This window comes from Nesoenas mayeri, assembly GCF_963082525.1.
Source record: "Nesoenas mayeri genome assembly, chromosome: 1".
NCBI classification, from domain to species: Eukaryota; Metazoa; Chordata; class Aves; order Columbiformes; family Columbidae; genus Nesoenas; species Nesoenas mayeri.
The window spans coordinates 150,789,034-150,809,729 of record NC_137541.1 but is presented as its reverse complement, the minus strand read 5'-3'; the positions used below and the strand labels follow the sequence as shown (position 1 = coordinate 150,809,729).

General features: G+C 36.3%; 1 protein-coding gene across 9 annotated transcripts in view; it reads left to right on the top strand.

The window, feature by feature from the left end:
* The window catches only part of TMCO3 (transmembrane and coiled-coil domains 3), a 36,113-nt gene that overhangs the window by 9,653 nt on the left and 5,764 nt on the right, over nt 1-20,696 (top strand). For 7 of the 9 annotated variants that reach the window (XM_080341849.1, XM_080341850.1, XM_080341851.1 and 4 more), the window contains 7 exons: nt 3,190-3,381; nt 4,759-4,887; nt 6,669-6,761; nt 7,658-7,844; nt 8,784-8,901; nt 9,469-9,664; nt 15,901-16,051. In XM_080341849.1, coding sequence (XP_080197975.1) covers nt 3,190-3,381; nt 4,759-4,887; nt 6,669-6,761; nt 7,658-7,844; nt 8,784-8,901; nt 9,469-9,664; nt 15,901-16,051 — 1,066 coding nt within the window. The remainder of the gene's footprint in view (nt 1-3,189; nt 3,382-4,758; nt 4,888-6,668; nt 6,762-7,657; nt 7,845-8,783; nt 8,902-9,468; nt 9,665-15,900; nt 16,052-20,696) is intronic. The other 2 variants (XR_013921968.1, XM_080341852.1) reach the window with 2 other exon arrangements.

The following is a 20,696-nucleotide window of genomic DNA, read 5'->3' as shown; positions in this document are numbered from 1 at the left end:
ATGTGTCTGTGGTGTTGCTTTCCTCCACTTTTGACTTCCTCTGCTTTTCATACGTTGGCCTATTTGCATTGTTCATTGCTTCCATGGTGCATGATGGGTAGTGTCCCTCAGGTAAGTCCCTGTGTATTTGGAGCTGGGAGTCCATCAGTTTATTCTAGTGTTCCATTGTGCCGTCCTGGGAGACTGACTCTCTAAATTGGTCCTGTTTACATAAACACAGGTTGCAATTTTATTTGACTTTTACCCTTGAAAGGTTTTTTGTTGATTTGCAGGTTGATTTCTGATGCAAGCATAGTTCTTGAATTCTGCTGATGAGAAAAAGCAGTTGTTCTATAGTAGAGGACCAGGCCATTTTTTGGTAATTATGCTCAACTGAGAGAAATTGAAAGTAGCTTTTTATTTTGTATCTACTAGGTCGCAGCAGTTGTACTTAGTGGGAATCCTTCCTAGCAGGACCAGCAGCTGGAAGGGGTGAGCTAGCTGGAGTGCCCTCTTCTGTCTTGCTGGGGTATAACGGCACGTTTGAAAGAGACCAGGCGTTAGGTTTCTTCTGCAACACCCGTTCCTTGGCAAAATGCCAACACATCCTTCTTCCTCAGTGTCTCTCTTTGGTTTTCTGCTTGTTTCTCTATTCATGAAAGAAAAGGAATAATGAAATGCAGTCTGGAGGACTGTTTGCTTCTTTGTCTTGGCAAGAAACATCTAGCATGTTTTCTCCTAAGGTGGAACACTGGGATGCTAAAACAAAGAAGCTCTAATAGAATCATCAGTAATCTGATAAAGATACAAAAGCTTCTATTAGAACATAATTGAATTGAGAAGTGTAGTGGGTAAAAAAAAAAAATAAATAAAAGAATCTAAGCTAACCCACTTGATGGAATACAAGAGTATTTGCACATCATATTCTGTTATGTACAACCTGCTTTCAGGAATTTCTGTTTCAAGAAATAAAATCCTGAAAATAACTATTTTCTCTTGTTATGTCCTCCAAGTTATTAATATTTAAAAGTTCATCTCAGCTTGTGCCATCTACTCTTGCTCTTCTATCATAGTCTGTCACTTATCAGTTCCATCTTCTTTTGTAAAAGTAAAAATGCACCATAATGTCCACACAATGTATGATTTTTATATATATTACACATTAAAAAAACCCGATTGTTTTTCATAATTGTCTTAATCTTATAGACATCTTCCCTTTTTTCCTAGTATTATTTCTGACCTAGACTGTAAACTCCACTAGATGAGAAAGGTACTTATCCTATTGCATTGCTTTTATATTGACCTCTGATACATTTTTTAGTTTTGAAGTTTGGTTAGATTCCAGCCACACAAGCTACCAAGTGCAAAGGAATATATAACAAACTCTATGTGAACTTGAAGTTCCAGAAATTCAAAGTATATGCTTCATTGCTGATGTATTTCATAAGATAATTTTACTTAGTGAACACTATTGCTGATGTCATAACATTAAATTCCCAAGAAAATACTCATGTTTGCTTATTATTAGCATTTTTTTTTTTTAGTTAGAATAATAGTCATCTGCAAGATAGGGACACTGCATGGAACAGTGAAATAATTCCAATGTGCAAGTCAGCGTAAAGTATGTTTTAAATGCAGAACCAACATTTAACAGTAAGCTGTAAGCTCTGTTTTGGTATCCCTGGAGTAGCAGTGAGGTTGTGGGAGAGGTCAGGAGCAAAGATGACAGAAAACCAGTAGGACTGGGCACTTACTGTGTATTCTGATTAGAAACAGTTTTTCATATTTGCTGACTGTAGGGAAGCCTTTCTTCTTTGCTCCAATACTGTGAGAATAGTTTGCATGTATATGGCATGCAGCAGCTCCTGATTTCTTTGAAAACATGAAAATGTGTTTTGGTCTCTTAGACTTAGGAATGGACACTTCATTCTGGAATGCAAAATAGCCTGGTAAGTGGAGAGCTAGGGGAAGTAAAGGCAAAACACTTATTACAAAAAAAAAGTTTTGAGCAAGAAAGGGTGAAAAGACAACTTTGATAATACATAAAAATAAAATGGTAATCAGCCTCTCACTGCAACAGCTAAAAACGCTGACATTTGAAGCAGCTATTTTATGCTTCTAAATAAATCTGAAAACTTCATAATTTGCTTCAAGTTCCCTTTTTTTCCCCTCTGATTCTTAGTCACTTCCAGTTCTTTAGAGGCCTATCATAATGTACACAATGTACAAAAAAGGGGGAAGACATCATTCCTACAATAAGAGGTTTTATTTAATTATACACATACGCAAATGTAAGGAGTGGAAGAAAAGGATAAAAATTGCAGGTTAAATATTGAAAATGCAATATTTATCTGAAAAATTTGGGGAAATGTGCTGAGAAATCAGCAAAGAAAAACAGGAGTCTGTGTTATAGATGGTTTGTGTGAATGCATTTCTTCATTAAATTGGGAGGTTTTGGGGGCAAAATACAGCAATTCAGAAAAGTTGAATATTTTGTTGTCAGTCATTGGAATAGTAATAGCCTACTCTTCACTGGAGTCTAAAAGAATTAACAACCTTAACTGTTTCTGAATATTGGTAAAATCTATATTATTTACAATACAATGATTAATGAAATCATCCTAGTGTCTTCCACATTGTAATTACAAGCACTGATGACAGAGCTAGGTAGAAACAGTACTTACTCTCTCTCTTTTGAATTTACAGGACAGGGACATTTTCTTAACTTGGAATGCAGTCATTATTTCAGATTTTTGTGAACCAAATACCACTTTGCAATCTCTAATTGTTTTTGTTTAATGGAATAAAACGTTACAGTTCAGCCTGACCTTTTGTGCTTTAAATATGATAAAGCTTATTACAAAAAAAACCCCCAAAAAATAGATGGAATTGAAAATACTGAATTGGAATTCTACATCTTTGAAGCCCCGTCTCTATTTTTCGGTTGGACAACTTGGCTGAAGAGGTCTGAAAAATGCCTCATTTTTAAAATGTAAAGCAAATTACAGCCTTTTCAGTCATGGACGTCAAGTTTGATAGACAGACTGAAAGACTTCTCTAAGAAGAAACTGCAGTGTATTTGTCAGCGTTAACAAATTCTGCAGCAACTTTAAGCACAAGTCTTGCCCTTTTTATTGTATGCTTCATTGACCCCTTTTTTTGTTTTTGTGTTATTTGCCCCCTTTTTTTTTTTTTTTTTTTTTAAAACAGGTGAGAGGTGTTAACTTTGAAGCTGTTTTAAGGGTGGAAGAAGATGAAGCCAACTCCAAAAGAAATGCTTCAAAAAGAGAAGTAGAGGATGACTTAGGTCTTAGTATGCTTATTGATTCTCAGAACAATCAGTATATCCTTACCAAGCCCAGAGATTCAACCATTCCTCGTGCTGATCATCATTTCATAAAGGTAATAATTTTAGAGACATTCTTGTGATTCGTTTTGATAATATTTAGTCCCACTAGTCTGTATGCCAGTACTGCTTGATTGGATTGAATGTAATTTCAGCATCTGTCCCTCTAAAGTTATGCCAGCATTCACGATTCCCCATCTACTGGTGATCAGGACAGTGTGTTCCCTACTCCTAGTATAGTCTGCACAAGACTGATGATGATGCTGCATGGGTCCTCTCTGGTTTTATTGTATGTAACTTGTTCCACCTTTGAGGCAGCACTCCTTCTCTTGGACTGCACAGTGTTAAAACAAGCTACTGCTGTGCCTGAGAAACCACTTGCATGTTGTCGCTAGAGAGAATTCGCCATGTTTATGTCTTGTGATGAAAAAAGGGATGCTGGAATGCGGCGATGAGGAAGAACACACCCTGGGATGCAAAGACACACATATGGGCAGAGGTCATGTTCAAGAGGGAGTGCAGAGCTAGGCAGAGCAGAGAGCTGAGCCAGGCTGAGGCCCTCTTTGTTAACCATTCACAATTTATAGATTTACAGGTAGGGCCTGGACTAAGAAGTTAGATAGGATGTTTTTTCATTAATTATTATTCCAAACACACCACACTCATGTTGTGTCTGTTTCAGTCATGTTCCCACTCATTCACAGACCAGGCCCAATAACATTCACAAGTCAAATGTACCTGGGGGCAGTTTTCTGGCCCAAGATAGCCCAGGCTTGTGAGAATGGTATCACTTCTTACAATTATGATAAACATACTTCAGTACAACCTGTCCAAGGCCCTTTATATTTTGACTAATTGCTGTGATTTTATTTATGTTAGTATTATTTCTTCTTTAACTGTCTGGATGGTCATGTTAGTATTGATCATCCTTTATCATCCAGGTGGCTGGAACTGCATGTCTTGCTATTCCCACACTGGAAAATACGTAGACATGTTTTTTAATTGTATTTGTTCTTCAGGAAGAATAACTGCATTGAGATTTAAAAACAAACAAGCAAGCAGAACCCCAAAAGACACAAAACCAGAATGGATCTGTTTCAACATTTTGTGATAATGCAAAGTGTCATTTCCCCCACAATTGCCCAGGAAACTGTCTACTTCCTATAATGTACTGAAAATATTTAATAAATGGATCATAAGTCCCCAAAGATACCAATTACTTACCTCATCTGCTTCATCTGCAAAACTGCAGTGCTTTACCCCTACAACAAAGTGTTCAGTTTAGTTTACCGAAATTGTGTTTTCTTTTCACAGGCAGTATTCTACTTTTACTTTTACAGTGCTCTTTATGTTTCGAAAGATAGTAGTCTTCAATTTCATCACAAATTTGTGTGTCCTTTATATTAATACATTTGTAAATCTTATATATTTAGGATATTGTGACAATAGGGATGTTGTCCTTGCCATGTGGCTGGCTGTGCACAACAATAGGATTGCCAACCATGTTTGGGTATATCATCTGTGGAGTACTCTTAGGACCATCAGGGCTAAACAGTATCAAGGTAAGTGTGCAAGTTGCTTCTTGACTGATTTCATTTGTTGAAAACTTCAGAAGTAGTTTTTAAACAATATGTATTTTAAAAAATAATCCCCAAACCTGCACCTTGCAAACTGAGCCCTTTAAAATTTTATGTATTTGAATCAGCTTTGTTTTCGATTTTTTTTTCATCTATAATCACGATATAAGGAATTGTTGAAAGCGAAAGATGAAGGTTGTGTGTTGTGGGGTGTGTTCAGTTGTTTTGCTTTTTGTCTTTAATCATAAAGCCTCACATTTGAGAGCGAAATTATTTAAGTGACACCAAATATTCAGAAACTTACAAAAAGTCAATGTTGGCAGTGGAGGAAATGTTTAAAAAGAGTAATCCCCTGAGTGGCATAGCTTGGCTTCCTGGAGAGCTATTTTTCATCTCTGTAGCTCTTTTATCCATCTTAGTCACCCTAGTTCTTTTCCAGTCTCCTGCCCACATTCCTGAAGTCTCTTGAACCTTTTTAGCTCCATCACTTGTACGCAGATTACAAGCTCAGGGCAAAACTGTGGCCTGTGGTTGGCCAGATATCGCAAACCAGATATCATTTTGACGAGTGGTCTGGTGTGCATTAACAGATGGTTTAGCCAGCAGGCAAAACAGGCACATGTTAAGGTTGCATGGTAATGTCCGGTTAAGTTACATGTGTCTATTACATTGATATCCACATCGCTGCTTGGAACTTAACTGTCTTTGCAACCACTGCTCTTATGTGGAGTTTTGTTGAAAATTACTGTTGGGCTAAAAAGTAAGTAGGGATGAGTAGAAATTGTAGGATTTTTGTCAATCTCTTATTGGAAGAGAAGGCTACAAATACTACCCTTCCAAAATGTCATATTCTGAAGTTGAGATGAATTAATAACCTTTGTGTCCTACATAACTTCTGAGTTGAGAAGGTCTGGGAAGCTTGATGACTTAGACTGAGAAATAAGTTTGTAAGCTTGGCATTGAAAGAGATGCAACAATGAATTTTCAGAGGCTTAAACTGAGGAAGATGATGTGGTCAGAACAGACCTAAGAGAGGTTTCTTTAGACCATTTCTTAATGAGCTGCCTGTTTCTTGTGGAGTTGTGACTGAACATTATTAATCTGGGTCATACTTATCTTGATGGGTCTCTGGTGTGTACTTAATGCTTTTGTCTCTTCTCTATTTCATAAAAAAAGTTGGATGTTGGAGGAATTGAGGAGGCAGGCAGATTCTAGCAGGGAAGACAGTTTCCATCTCCACTTCTCTGTGACTGATGGACCCTGTCCTCTTCTGAACTGTAAATATATAGGAAAGAAATATTAGTATTTTCTGTTGGGACAAGGAAGCAAACCACTTTTCTTGGTTTAGCACCCTTCTCACTAAAGTGGAAAAGCTGGTCGTTGTACTGGTCTGGGAGATGGATGCATGGAGTCTACAGGATGGAGAGCTGAACAGCAACTGCAGTCTAGCAGAATGTTTATACCAATAGACAAAATAACTAGCCAGAAGTAACTTACTTAACCTATTTATTTTCAACAACACCTAGATCAATGCACGTGTGTATTTTGGGTGACTAGCACTATCCAACCAAATTATTTAGTAGCAGCCAGGTGATGGGGAAAAATATTTGAACCCTAAAGATGCTGAGGGAACTTCTGGAGCCATATGACCAGCAAGTGACACAAGGAGAAACAATTTGTTTTGTAAGTGGACTTGTAATTTGTATTATAAGTAGACTACTGTGTTGATTTTTTTTTCTTTTTTTTTCTTTTTTTTTTTCCCCAAGTCTATTGTACAGGTGGAAACGTTAGGAGAGTTTGGTGTATTCTTCACTCTCTTCCTAGTTGGTCTGGAATTTTCTCCTGAAAGATTAAGAAAGGTATTTTTATATAATACCAGTACATAACATGATTTAATTGCCAACATTCAAGGTATCAATTACTTTTCAGATTTTTGTGTTTTCCCTGATAATATACTGGTGTAACTTTGTACTTTTTTGAAAAAACAAATATGAATATTACATGATATGGCCATCAGAATTCAGAAAAAATGTACAAGTTTCTTTTGGTCCTAATTAAAAAAAAACCTTATATCACAAACCAGGTGGAATTTTAGTAGTGGAAAATACTGCTGCAAAATATGTAAGGACTGTATGTATGTAAAGGGTTGCATTGTGTGATTTGTTTCTAAACTGATAGTTTTGAGTTCAGGAGACTGTAAGAGCTTTAATTGGAATGTGTTAAAATTTTTGAGCATTCAGCTTAATCTGTTATTTCTAGTCTGTCTAAAGTCAAAGATAAAAATCAATAATTCAAGGGTTCCTAAATGGTAGCATGTAAATTCTTACTGCAGAATTGTTTTGTGCGCTAGTGTGGAGCGGGCTGCTCGTACTAATGATGGTCTTTTACCAATCCTGTTTTGTTGTTTGTGTTTTTTTTTTTCCCACTCCCTGGAATCACATCAAATAACTTATTTTCCATTTGATGATTTTAATATATTTTAACCCATACTGGAACTTTGGCCCTTAACTTGTCTGTAAGCTCTGGGAAATTTACCTAATTCCTGGTATTAAGCCTTCTGACTTAGAATAGTATCTACTGGGCATAATATCAGAGTTTTAGGATGTATAGGATGACACCCTGTTACTTCTGTGGCTCAGCACTGCAGAAACAAATAATGCATCTTCAACTGCTTATTTGTGCTGAAAATCATTGTAACTTATCAGTGAGAAAAGTTTTACCAGACTTTATCACAAGAACTTGTTTTTTTCCTGAGGTATGGAAAATATCTGTGCAAGGACCCTGCTACATGACAGTTCTCATGATTGCCTTTGGTTTACTATGGGGACACTTGCTCCAAATCAGACCAACACAAAGTGTCTTCATTTCCACTTGTTTATCTTTATCAAGCACACCATTGGTGTCAAGATTTCTTGCAGGTAGTGTTCGAGGAGATAAAGAAGGTAAGTGTGATTTTAAATATGGACTACTGTAGTATCTACAATAAAATTTGAAAGTAGTTGACTTTGTACTATTAGGAGAGAAACTAATTAAAACAAAACACACTCTTAGCTTTGGTTTTCAAGCAATTGTCCATTGTCCTTTAACACTGACCAGTGTTGTGTATATTCTCGTTATGAAGTGTACCTGTTACTTACATAGCCAGTCCTCTTCGGAGAAAGTATAGCCTAGTAAGTACTTTCCATGTTAAGAATTGACTTTATGGAGGGTCTGGAATCCTTCTGCTTTTTAAGAGGTTGCCAGGTTAGACTATTATTGCCAGTCTGTCATCAGGGCAGAAAGGGTAATTTAAATAATTCACATCCTTCCTCAGCAAACCAAGACCAGTTCAGGTAGTCTTTCATAGCCAATAGCTCTTCAGATAAGTACCTTCAAGTCCCATATTGCTAGCTTTTCAAAGACTTCTAAAGGTTTCCTTTCAAAAGTTTTGCCATCCTGCTTTCTTCCATTTAAACCTCCCTTATTACATACTGCATTAAAGTTCTCTCCACCTCCTAGAATATTCATGTTCTAATGCCTAAATTAAAAGTGTATATTTTACACATGCGTGCTCTTACATGTGTCTGCTACTCTAAAGAATGTGTGTTTTCAGTAAAGGAGTTCCAGTAAATGCATATCTAGTGCTTAACTGCTAAGCAAAGTCTGTATTTTTATTGTGTAACAGAAGCTTCATATGCACATTTTATGTCTATTTCTATTGTATTTATATGTATTTTAATTTACTGGTGGGGAAAAAAACAAAACAGAATGCTTTGAATGACCTCACCCCATTAAAAACTATACCTAGCCTCCATTTGATGAAGACATTTCTAGATTTCTGAGCACTGCAATCATTCATATATTCTGATGAATGTTTCCACGACTGCTTTGTTGGTGTACAGGAGATATTGACTACAGTAGCGTACTACTTGGCATGTTGGTGATGCAGGATGTGCAGCTTGGTTTATTTATAGCTGTCATGCCTACACTTATTCAAGCAGGAGCGAGCACATATTCCAGGTAAAATACATATATATATTTTATGTATCTTTCACCCCCTTCCGATTAGTATGTAGATTACAAATATGAATATGAGAGCACTGCAGTTAATATCAATTGTGTGGAAAAATACACACTCTGTTCTGCGAGTTCCCTTTACTATTTCTTCTTGTCATATTATATGAGGATATTCTTTCTGCTCTAGCTACCTTAGTCATGTGCAGTACTTAAAATTTGTAGTGAAAAGTTTTTTACTGTAAAAAATAAGTAAATTTTTTCAGTTACTGTATTCCCTCAAGACATATTTTTCTCAGACTGTGATGGTAAGCCCTCAGACTCAATAATACTATGAAGATCAATCAACAAAAATATTTTTGAATCAACATGGAAGTAAATTCTCGGCTGTAAAAGAAATTGCTGGGCACTTAGCAGATTTAGTATTCAGCTTGTTTACTAATGTATCTAAACATCTTACTGTAGCTACTCAGTTTTGAACATCCACGGAATTAGACCTTTTCACTTAATGGGAACTGGCTGGGAGGCATGAGAGCACTTGAAAGAAATGTTTTGTTTGTTCTTCTCTTGCAGCATTTTCAAGGAAATACTGAGAATACTGATACTGATTGGCCAAATTCTCTTTTCTCTGGCTGCTGTTTTTCTTATATGTCTTGTTATAAAGACTTATCTCATAGGACCGTATTATCGCAAGTTGCATGCAGAAAGCAAAGGGAATAAAGAAATCCTCATTCTAGGAATAACTGCATTCACCTTCCTTATGTTAACGGTAATATTTTAAATTAATAAAACATTGTGATACATGTGGTAGTTTATTGCATCAGTATCACAAAAGCCATCACACTTACTGTTATTGCATATCCATGTACTCCTGTAGTTAATTGTTTGGTTTTCAAATGTTTTAAAACAAACCTCAAATGGACGGATGATTCATGTGTTACAGAATAGATGAGTAACAAGAGAAAAAATGTGCGTGTCAATGAGCTGAACTTCTGCTGGCAACTTCTAATACAGCCAGTTAAAGAATCATTATTCTAGTTTAATTTGGGGCTACTTCATGCATTCCAAAAGAATTTAGGATGGGTTTTGAGATACTGATAATAGCTGATTGTGACATTTGCTCACAAGTTTCTTTTCAATAGCAAATTCTCAACATGGTTTTTATTATAAAATACTTTTATTTTTCTGTGAGAGATAAACAGTTTGGGATGAAGTTGAGAAAGTAGAGAAATGCCTTAAGGTTCATAGGTTTTGAAATCCCTTTTGGGTTTAGTTCATTTTTCTCTGAATCTTCTACTTGTTTTTATCTCACATTTCAGCCCTCTGAAAAACTATTCTGCTGGAGAACAGAATGTGACAATTGCTGATAATGTTGTGGCTTTGAAGCTCATCCTGGAAGTGTAGTTTGTTATGTCCTCTAAGGAGTTCTGACAAAAATTATCCCCAAAAGTGCCTGTGCGTGTGCCTTTTTCTTTAGGGCTATTTGCTGAATTATTACAGGTCCAATAGAGAAAGCTGACTTCCTGTAGGAAGAAGGTCAAGAAAGAAGTTAGCAAGAGCATAGCTTTACAACTTGATGATTTCTATTATATAGGTTAAAAATGCCATACCTCTAAACAGCTATTCACATTCCAAACAGGAGTGCCATCTCATAAGGAAAGGAACAAAACTACTTTCTCCTTTTTAATTTCTAACAAGCAGATATAACATTTGTAGAACAATTTCAATTAAAAACAACCATAACCAAACCACAAAAGTTGCATAAAATATTACGGTATCTAGAAGCAGTTCTACTTTCATTAAAATATGGCCTACACAGACTGATCTGATTGAATTGGGCATATTGTGCCCAAATCATGTATCAAATGTACAAGGAGTTTGTCTATGTGACTTCACAGGATATATATGTGTACACAAACCTGAGGGAGAGTATGTTTGAGTGTGTTGGATTTGTACTGCAAAAACAGAAAGCTTCTTCTGTATGGGAAGCATTTGTGAAGGAACAAGTATTTTGTGTACTTTAAGTGGAAAAAAAAGAATTTTTTAAAGTTGATAAATAATATATCCAAAGTAACAGTACAAAGGATACTGTGTGTCATCTTAGTAAGCCGATTGAGATGCTTGATATTCACTGACACCGATACATTCATTGTAGTAATGCTACAAGTTGTTGTTTGAACAAAGGCTTAAAAATCAATAATGAAAAACAGAACAAAAAATGTATTTGATTGTCCAGTTGAATGGCTCAACAAATCTTCTGGAAAACAAATCTTAATTGATACAGATGCCCTACTATGTCAGGAATAAAAATACAGGATGGGGGATGACAATTTAATTAGAAAAATACTGCATGTACTCAGAAAGAATAAATTAAGGAGTTTGGGTTTCAGGTAGGAAAACAATTAAACTGTCATGATTTCTGCAAAGATCTTTCTCCTTGGAAAACCAAGCCTAAATATTGACAGAGTTTGTATAATGATCTGTAAATGCAGAATTTTCTATACTAATGTAATTTTATAAAAACCTTTTGAATTTGTAGAAGCAGGAATCAGAGTGTGCATATTTTAGTGGCCTTAACCAAAGATGACTCTCTGGCTCCATTTAGAAAACATTTTTAAACAAAATATTTTTAGCTCTCTGTGTAGTATGTGAGTTGTTCTGCAGGCCACATCCTTTCCAATACATGGCAAAGGAGGTGGGAATGATATGGTGTTCCTGCTCCATATATACGGTTACTAGGTACATGCTTCAGTGTTGACTGAATTTCTGGGGTCCACCTAAGTTTATCCTGTGTTGGGAGTTCATTTTTAACACTAGCACATGTCATGCACATTATATATAAACTTAATTCATGCTACTTGTTTCCTGTGTTTGAACATCTCACATGACTAATTAAACAAGAATTGCCATTTCTCTACCAATAAGGGCAAATTCTATATGAGAAAACAAGAGGGAAGATAGGACAGAAGAGGTTCTTTTATTGTAGTGTGGGTAAGCAATTTTGATGTAAGGATTATCCTGTCAGGTGAAGAACTTTATGTATGGAAGTGACTTTTGAGCATTTCTGAACTGCTTGGCTCACTTGGATACCATTGCAAATCATTAAATCTGAAACAGGATCTTAAATACACCTCTTTTTGATAAACTATCTTAAGAGTAAAAGAGATGCAACAAATCTCAAATATGAGATAATGTACTGAGATTTGGAGCTGAAGAGCTCTTTATGATAGTCTCAGAAGTAACTGAAATTCCCTCTCCCTTTTTCCCCTCAACTAGTTATGCAGATCAGGGCAGGGATAGTGTCAAGTGCCAATCCTATTAAAGTCTAGCTGATTTTGAGACACAGTTGTGTATCTTTCAGTCATGTACCTTGTCATCAGTAACAAAGGTTCAGTAGATCATTATTGTGCTTTCCACAACTCCTTTTCAAGCTTTGAGTTATGCAGAAACTGGTTTTGTCTTGTGTGGGTGTGGTTTGGTTTTGTTTTGGTTGTTTTTTAGAGTGGGAAACTATTTTCCTGAATCTGAACATAAAGAGCAGAATAGCTTATGGTTTTAAATGTGACTGTTTAGTATTGATGGACAAACTGTTACTTTTAGGTCAAGATATGCAACACAGTGAGCTAAAGAACATGTTAGAAGTCAGCCACAGTGTTCACTGGTGTAGTGTTGCTTTTTTTTAATGTTCTGTATGTACAGAAACATTACAAGGAAAATGTTTTTAAATGCTGTCCTGATAAAGAATTGCCACATTAGGTCTCTGCAGGACAGTGCTCAGTTTTTTGTTTTAAAACCAAGCTACTGAATGTTACTAAGGAATTGGAAAAAAAATAAAACCAGACCTGACAAGAAAGGTAACAGTCACATCTACAGGTTTATAGGACTGTGCATCCATATGGGGGGGGGGGGGGGGGGGAAGTGGCTTCCAGTTCGACTGTGTTATGGTTGACCTGGAGTGATTGCAGCAAACGGAGGGAAATTGTGAGCTTGCTTTACATACCAAAAAGACAAAAAGAAAATATAGCTATATGATTGCTGTACTTTATATAGGAAAATGTACATACTTTTCCCTGCAGTGTATTAGGAATGTAATTCCTTGTTTGCTTAGAGTGGTTTTCAATGACTCCTAACCTGCCTAGAAACTCTTTTCTGTCAATTAAATGGAGAAAATTAAAGAAGAACTGTAATCTCAAATATTCTGGTTAACTATTTAATAAAATATGGTTGGGATGCTGTTTTTACAAGGCTCACTAAAAATTTTTTCCATTTCTGTTAAGGCTTCACTTAAAATGCAAGCTTAGAATTCACCTCTTTACTCTTGGGCAGATTTAAGTTATTAAAGCGTGGAATTCTAATACATTTATTTTCATCAGAGATGTCTTTAATTTTACTGGCTTACCTCACTCATTAAGCTTTTACGATGATTAAAGAGTAGCAATAAGATGCACATTATTAGAGAATATAGGCAAGACAACTGCTGAACAAATGGTTGAAGTTCATCTGGAACATGTTATAGCAGTAATGTTTATTTTATTTATTGCTATGGTAGAACATTTGAACATAAATACCCAATATTCTAGAGAAAGCAAAGAAATCCTCTCTGAATTAGAATAAATTGGGATCTTTGAAAACAATGGAAAACTAAATTGTACTGGGAAAACCATGTAAATTGACAGAACTTTTCATCTAATTTTGACCGAAAAAGCTTTCTGTAATGTAGGAATTGAGAAAAAGACAGTGCAGAGCCCAAGGATTATTGTTGCAGCCCTGTTCGGTAAAGGCAAAATATTAAAAATGATACAAGCAGAAGGGGGATACTAAATGCAAAATTCTTTCCAAATTTTGCTTATGTAAGAAATTTTGTTGAGAATGCCTTCCTGCCAGTAAAACAAACCTTCTCCAGTGTATGTGTGTGTGCAAGCACACGTTATATATAATAAACCCTGATGCTACAGATTTAATTGAGGGAAATTTATCCACTTATTGGTAATGTTACTGGACAACCAGAGACCAGAATGGGAATAGTACAAGAAGTCTCTGGATTAATCTAGGTGTAAGACAAAAGAACAGACTGGAGAGGGGATGGGGTCAAGAAAATAACCTAATTTTTTGTTACTTTTTTGCCCTCTCATCCACCTCACACTTTCTGTGTGTAGAGTGACCTATAGATTTTGATGACCTGAAGTTACGTAGTACCTAAAGAGCAGACAAGCAAAATTTGCCTCAAGTCTTTACCTCATACTCAGCTTGTTTTTATGTGGTGGGAGCAAACCCAGACAGACATACAGTTTGCTTCAGACATGTCTGATGCTTCCTGAACAAGCACATTTCTTACTTAAATTGCTCCATGCCTGAATAGCGATTCTCATAACAGCACGGTATCATGCAATTCTGATACACAGGATGCTAAATCCCTTCTTACAAGGTAACCTAACTGTGTATGTGGGAATACCTAAAATATTAGCTATAAAAGTTTTGATCTGGAGCCCTGTTAGAGCTGAAAACACTTAAGTGGGGGGATTATAGCTGAATAGTAAAAATAATTCCAACTATTTGAAGATACTATATTGGATCTTAATCATACTCAAGAAGTTGTGACTTTTACAACTAATGTGTGATTGAGAAGAACTTAAATTTTTCCTGTTCATTACTGTTTTCCTTTACTTCTTGGTCTTTTGGTGATTTTAAAACCTTTCTCATATATATATATATATATATATCTCTATATCTTTCCTTCTTCTCTCTTAAAATTTCAAACTGTGGTGAAAAGCACTGAAATTCCTTTTATTTTAAAATTAGAGTAACATTGTAATGTTGTTTCGTTGGTTTTGCTTGTTCAGCAACTATTTGTATTAGTTGACAGAACCAATTCATTTTCCTAGATGTCTTGCAATAAATTACAAACTGTTAGCACAAATAGAGTTATGTGACAAGCATTCAGACATTGTTACTTCAAAAGACAAAAGTCTGGTGTTTATTTTTAGGTGGCATAGAGACTTGTATATTGTGTGTTTTGCTCTCCTCCATTAATTTTAAGTCACTTGAGTTTTAGCTTCTTACCTTAGAGTGTAAAGCCATTCAAGATATGATGAACGTTGCCCATAAATGTACTATGGTGTATTGTTGTTTTATTTAAATTAGTATGGAAATCAGTCTTCAGTTTTAAATGTTCTATTAATATTAATAGCATTGCCCTTTCTTAGTAAGATGATCATCTGCAGCAGAATGGTTTTAAAGTAATTCTTTTAAAATATACTTTATCCTGACTAGAAGTGCTGTGTGCTTTTTTTAATGTTCCAAGCATTGCCTTAAGCAGTTTCTTTGTTTTGAGTTCAGTCGCTTTACATGCTTCGTCTCTTTCTTCTAGTAGGATATTCAAATAATAAAAAAGAATGAAGAGCAGCCTGGATTCTTTAAAACAGATATCGTGCTTCATTTCAGCAGTTTACTTCACATGCTTAAATGCATCCCTATTCAGTAAAGCACACAGGCACATTTAGGTCCAATTTACAACAATAAAACATAATTTATGCTTGGACTTCTGCTAAATTGAGACTATTTTCCCAAATTATAAGCTTTGACTTTTTTCCCCTTGTTTGACAGCTAGAAAACATGCTGTTCTTACTGCTTTATTTCACAGCCTTAATGTATTATGCAATCCTGCCTCTGAAGTGTTATAGTCTTACTCATTTTTGTGAAATCAGATGCTATCCTTAAGGCTGACACAGAACATTTACAACATATATGAAGGAATTTATTTTTGTTTTTGTGGGGAGAGAGGTAACATGGTGGGGAAACTGGTTTTGTGAGTCTTTTGTGTAAATACAATACCACAGAACACTCGAATAAATACACTGAATTCTATTTGTTGTTGAACTTGCGTGAAGACGTAGTAATTTACTGCATTCAGTGCAATGTACGGTTTTATACTTTCACTGTGAAACGGTATATGAAGTCACTCGGGGCTAGAGAACAGCAATAGATTTTTGTGTTATTCCTTGACAGATCACAGAGCTGTTGGATGTTTCAATGGAGCTGGGATGCTTCTTAGCCGGAGCTCTGATCTCTTCTCAGGGTCACATGGTTACTGAGGAGATTATGTCCTGTATTGAACCAATACGTGACTTTCTTGCCATCATTTTCTTTGCATCCATAGGTAACTTTAAGAAAACTCGCTCAAAAAATAGTGTTAACCTACAAATGTGGGGGAGGAGGAAAAAAATATAGTGTCTACAAACTGGGGGAGGAAATAGATTTGTTTTGTTTGTTGAGATCCTAAAATGTTAACTTACAACGTTCATTTTTATAAGCGCTTTCCATGTTATACTGTCAATTATTGTTTAAATGTCAGTTTTTCATTGTTAATTCTGAACTTGTCTGGTCTATTTAAAACATGTAACTAAAAATTTTAAGGTAGAAAGATGTTTTTGTTTTGGGTTTTCTGCCTTTTTTTTTTTAAAAAGTGTCTTCACAGTGGATATATTTGTACTTTATACTAAAATTGAATTATTATTTTGAGTCAGTTGTAAGGTCCTTATGGCTTGGTTTTCTTTAGAAGCAGAATATGAAAATGGATACAGATTATATTTTTTTTAATAGCATTGCGTTTCTTTAGTTAGGAAAATATGTGTGTTCTCAATGCAGACATAAAAAAAAAAATTGAACAGGATGTATCTCGGAGACTTCCTGAATGCCAACTGAAATGTAACATTGATGCCTGAGACCAGAAGAGGAACTCATCATGCTTGTTATCCAGAACAAGTTAACTCTGAGAATATTTATGGTCAATTGGTAGCTTCATTTTTGAACTGCTACATTCTCTAGCTGCCCATGCAGGCCCCAAGATGCTCTTTTTTAAAGGAAAGGGAAACATGTTACTGAAGTGCTTAGAGACAGGGAATGAGGAAACAGGCTCTGAGAGAAACCACTTGCCCTGTGGATTGTATAGGACATCCACATCCTATTTTGTGGGCATTGCAAGGTCTAAAATAGGGGGGTTGAATGTGATCTGTTGCACAAATCCAACCTCCTTCAACCCATGCTTACTCAGAAATTCTTGGTTTAGATTGATTGAGGGGTGGTGGTGGTGTTGTTTTGGTTTTGTTTCCCCCAGCCCTTAAGACCATCCTCAGTTTTTCTTCTGGTTTTATTTTTTCTATTGTTCTTTTTATCTCCATATATTTTATTCAGATGATAGTGAAGTCCTATCATCTAATGCCTTTCTTCATAGACCTGTTTGATACCCATTGTTTCATAACAGAAACTAAAACTATTTATGGTGGTTATCAAAATAAAAAGGAAATAGTTATACTTGACAGTCTTGATTTTTGTTTCACCCAGCCCATGATAATAGCTTGTGCTGACCAGTCAGATTGCTTAGTAATAGGTATGTTTATTTGAGTAACTGATTTTTTACTAAAAGAAAGTGGTGAGCTATGGTAAAACTTGTGGGCCCATATGACTGACAAGGTTGGATGAGTAATTACTAAATGCTCACATGTAAGTTGCTTATGCACTTTAGTAAAGATGGTGATGGAGTAGGTAGTGTTATGAGGGTTACAAAGCACGACAAGTAACTATAAGCCCAAAGTCAGTTTGACAAGGGACTGAACAATACACTGTCCTACACTCCTGTGACTGAATAAATTAAGACTAGAGATAAAAGTTTGGTACAGTACAAGAAAATAAAAAGACTTCATTTGGCATGCTGGCAACGTTCCATATAGCCTACCTTATACTGTAATAAAATTATTTTGGTAGTTCTGTTACAGAATTAAAATATTTTAAACTGTTGTTACCATTATAATTGCAAGAAGGGAGAGAAAATAAAATTGCCTAGCAAGTTTGTATGATTTTACAGAAAATGTGTGTTATTCCTGCCTCAGAAGAAAGTTAGGTAAAAATCAGAAAAATGAGCTGTGTTATAGGCTTCTGACAAACCGTGACAATGCTTGCTTGTATAAAAGCCAAACAACTCCACCGTCCAAAAAATCAAAAACAAAAAACAGCCTACAAAAAACCAAACACCCTCCTTCCCCCCCCAATAAACATTATTCCACCCTTCTCCCTCTACTTTAAATTACTTTAAATTTTTGTGTTAATAGGTAGCCCTGTGGTGTGGCAAGGAGGTAGGTTTTGAAAAGGAGTCAGATATCTGATGTTGCAAGGAAAACCTGACTAGGACAAAAAGTATTTCTTCAACTTTTTATGAGAGTCTAGTAGGAGAAGATTTATTGCTTGCTCTCTACTTACATGTGTACACATGCAAATGATATGTATCTATAAATATATAAAAATTTACAATGTGAAATCATGTTAAGGCCACAGGGAAGTGTCTTCTCCCCTGCCTTTAAGAGAAGGCCTGTTGCTATATGCAGCAAGCACCCTGTTGTAGAGAGCAGAAACTTCAGATCCTGAAGTGGGATGGTACACCATTGCAGTAATATAATTTCTGCTCCTTTTAGAATAAAGGAATAACTATAAAAAATTCACCTAATTGAAAAATTACTATATGTCATTTGGAATAGTTAGTTCCTATTTTATTTGCCTTACATGCCTGCTTTTCTGTTCTCACTACAGAAATCCTCTTGGTTCCTGAAAGCTGAGCTGAACAGTACTCGTTCACGTAATATCTGTAATAGTGGTCCTGCCCTTAGCTTGACCTGTGTAATGCTGCTGCTTTCAAATTTGCACATGGGTGCATTTGTGGGAATAATAACACCTTTGCAGTTAGGCATTAACAGCTGTACTTTGCATTACTCTTCATCTGTACATTTGTTTAGGCCTGTGTGTGTTCTTCAAGTTTTCTGACTATTTATGCTTTCTGCTGATGTTAGAGAGTTCCTGTTAGTCTCTGTCCTCGCTATTATTTTTGAGAGAGCATCTGGGCCAATCCACATTTTGAGAACTTTCTTTTTCATTTCTGTTTTGGAACCTACTACTCAGAGCCTTCCTTTCCACCTCTGCATCATTTGATTTTGTTAGAAAGATGGACGGCATCTCTGTATGGACTGTTTGACTTTTTTTTCCCATCTTCTGTCAGTTGACAGGGTGTATGGAGTTTGAAATTGGGCATCAGGACCAATCAGGAGGAGGCAGATCACTTCTCTTCACTGACAAAGTTGTGTGTCTTTAATGTGCTGTACAGATGTACTCACTTGTCAGACTCCACATTTGCCTTCTGGGTAAATATTGTGGCCAGTGTTGGACCTTGAATGCAAGATGCTGAAAACCCTTTAACAGTCTTGTCTTTTTCTTCAGAAGATGGGTGATGCCAACAGTGTCAGTGCTGCTGCTGTTCCTTTATCATCCAGGTGTCTGGAACCGCACATCTTGCTTTTCCCACAGCATTTGTTGCATTTACTAGCTCTGCTCTTAGGTTCATTAAGACTCTTAGTAGATACAGCATCCCAATGCTTCATAGTCTGTCTTTTTTTCTGAGTGATATCCTGTCCTGAGAATGTGTCAGAATTAATTCTACTGGCTCCAGTTTGACCAAGAGAGTTCTGTTTTCTGTGATCTTGTTTGCCATCAAGGATCTCTAAGATTCCTTTTCTTGATGTTGGAGCTTCTAGGATGTAGTGATAACTGCATTTGGATCTTCACTTGCTGTTTAGTGGCCATCCAGCAGATTGGTGGAATCTGTCTAACTGGGGGGGTGAGGGAGGAGTTTACTTGTTAAGAAAAAAGTACTTATAAAAAGAATGTGCAAAGTCTTGCTTGTACCCATCCGTAGAAGAACACGTACCAATTTACTGGAGTGAACTGTGCTTTTTAGCTTGACATTGATGCAAGGTCACCTTCATCCCCAGGCCTCCATTCCAGCTATTCCAGAACACTGCTTAAAATTGAAGTCCAGTGGCTTACGCTCAGCTCTGTGAAAATGTACCTAAGTGACATCCTAGCTATTGGTGACAGGCCACATGCTATCTGATGACGGTGCTGAAGTTCTTGAATTTGATGAAAGTGTTTCTTCCATTTTAGAGAAAAAGTCCATAGTGGCTCCTGAGCTTAGTCACAAAGTCTAGTTAAAACCACTGAAATAAATGCCATATTCATGCACCTTCTGTCTATGAAGTTCATCTTTTGATGGCATTCCTGTTGTCAGGAAGGCTTCATGTGCTTCTCTAGTAGTCTGATATGACTTGTGGCCTTATTCCAAATTTGCATCTAGGGTAAGGGTCTGTAATGACCATGAAATCCACTATGGAGGGATTTATTTCTCCTAAAATGTGGGTGGCATGCTGAGATGTTTATTTGTTCACTCAGAATAGTGTATCTAACAGGTTTAGGTTTGCTTCACCTTACAGACACTTACACAGGATTAGTACAGAAATCTGTGGTAGTTTGTGCCTCGGCTCTTTTGAATATGGTAATTATCTCAATGTCAGGATGATGTCCAAATGAACTTCAGACTGCCTGTCTGCTCTGGAACAGAAAAGGTAGATTCACCAGGCTATATTTATAGCCTCCATTTGAAATGTTCAGTTTGAGATTGGTGGGAGTTGGCCTCTTATTAAGCATTACATTGTTACAGGCTAGATTTCTCTAGTTGCTTTTCATGTATGTTTCTGAGACCAGCCTCAAAATGAATGAGAAATATGCACGTGATACACAGCAAAAAGAAGCTACTTGCCCCTCCACATGCATGTGTGCACACATTTGGGTTTCTTTTTTTGGTGTGATGGTCCTTCTTGTTCTGCCTCTCTCTCTTTATTCATAGAATAGTTTGGGTTGGAAGGGACCTTCAAAGGCCATCTAGTCCACCCCCCAGCAATGAGCAGGGACATCTGCAACTAGAT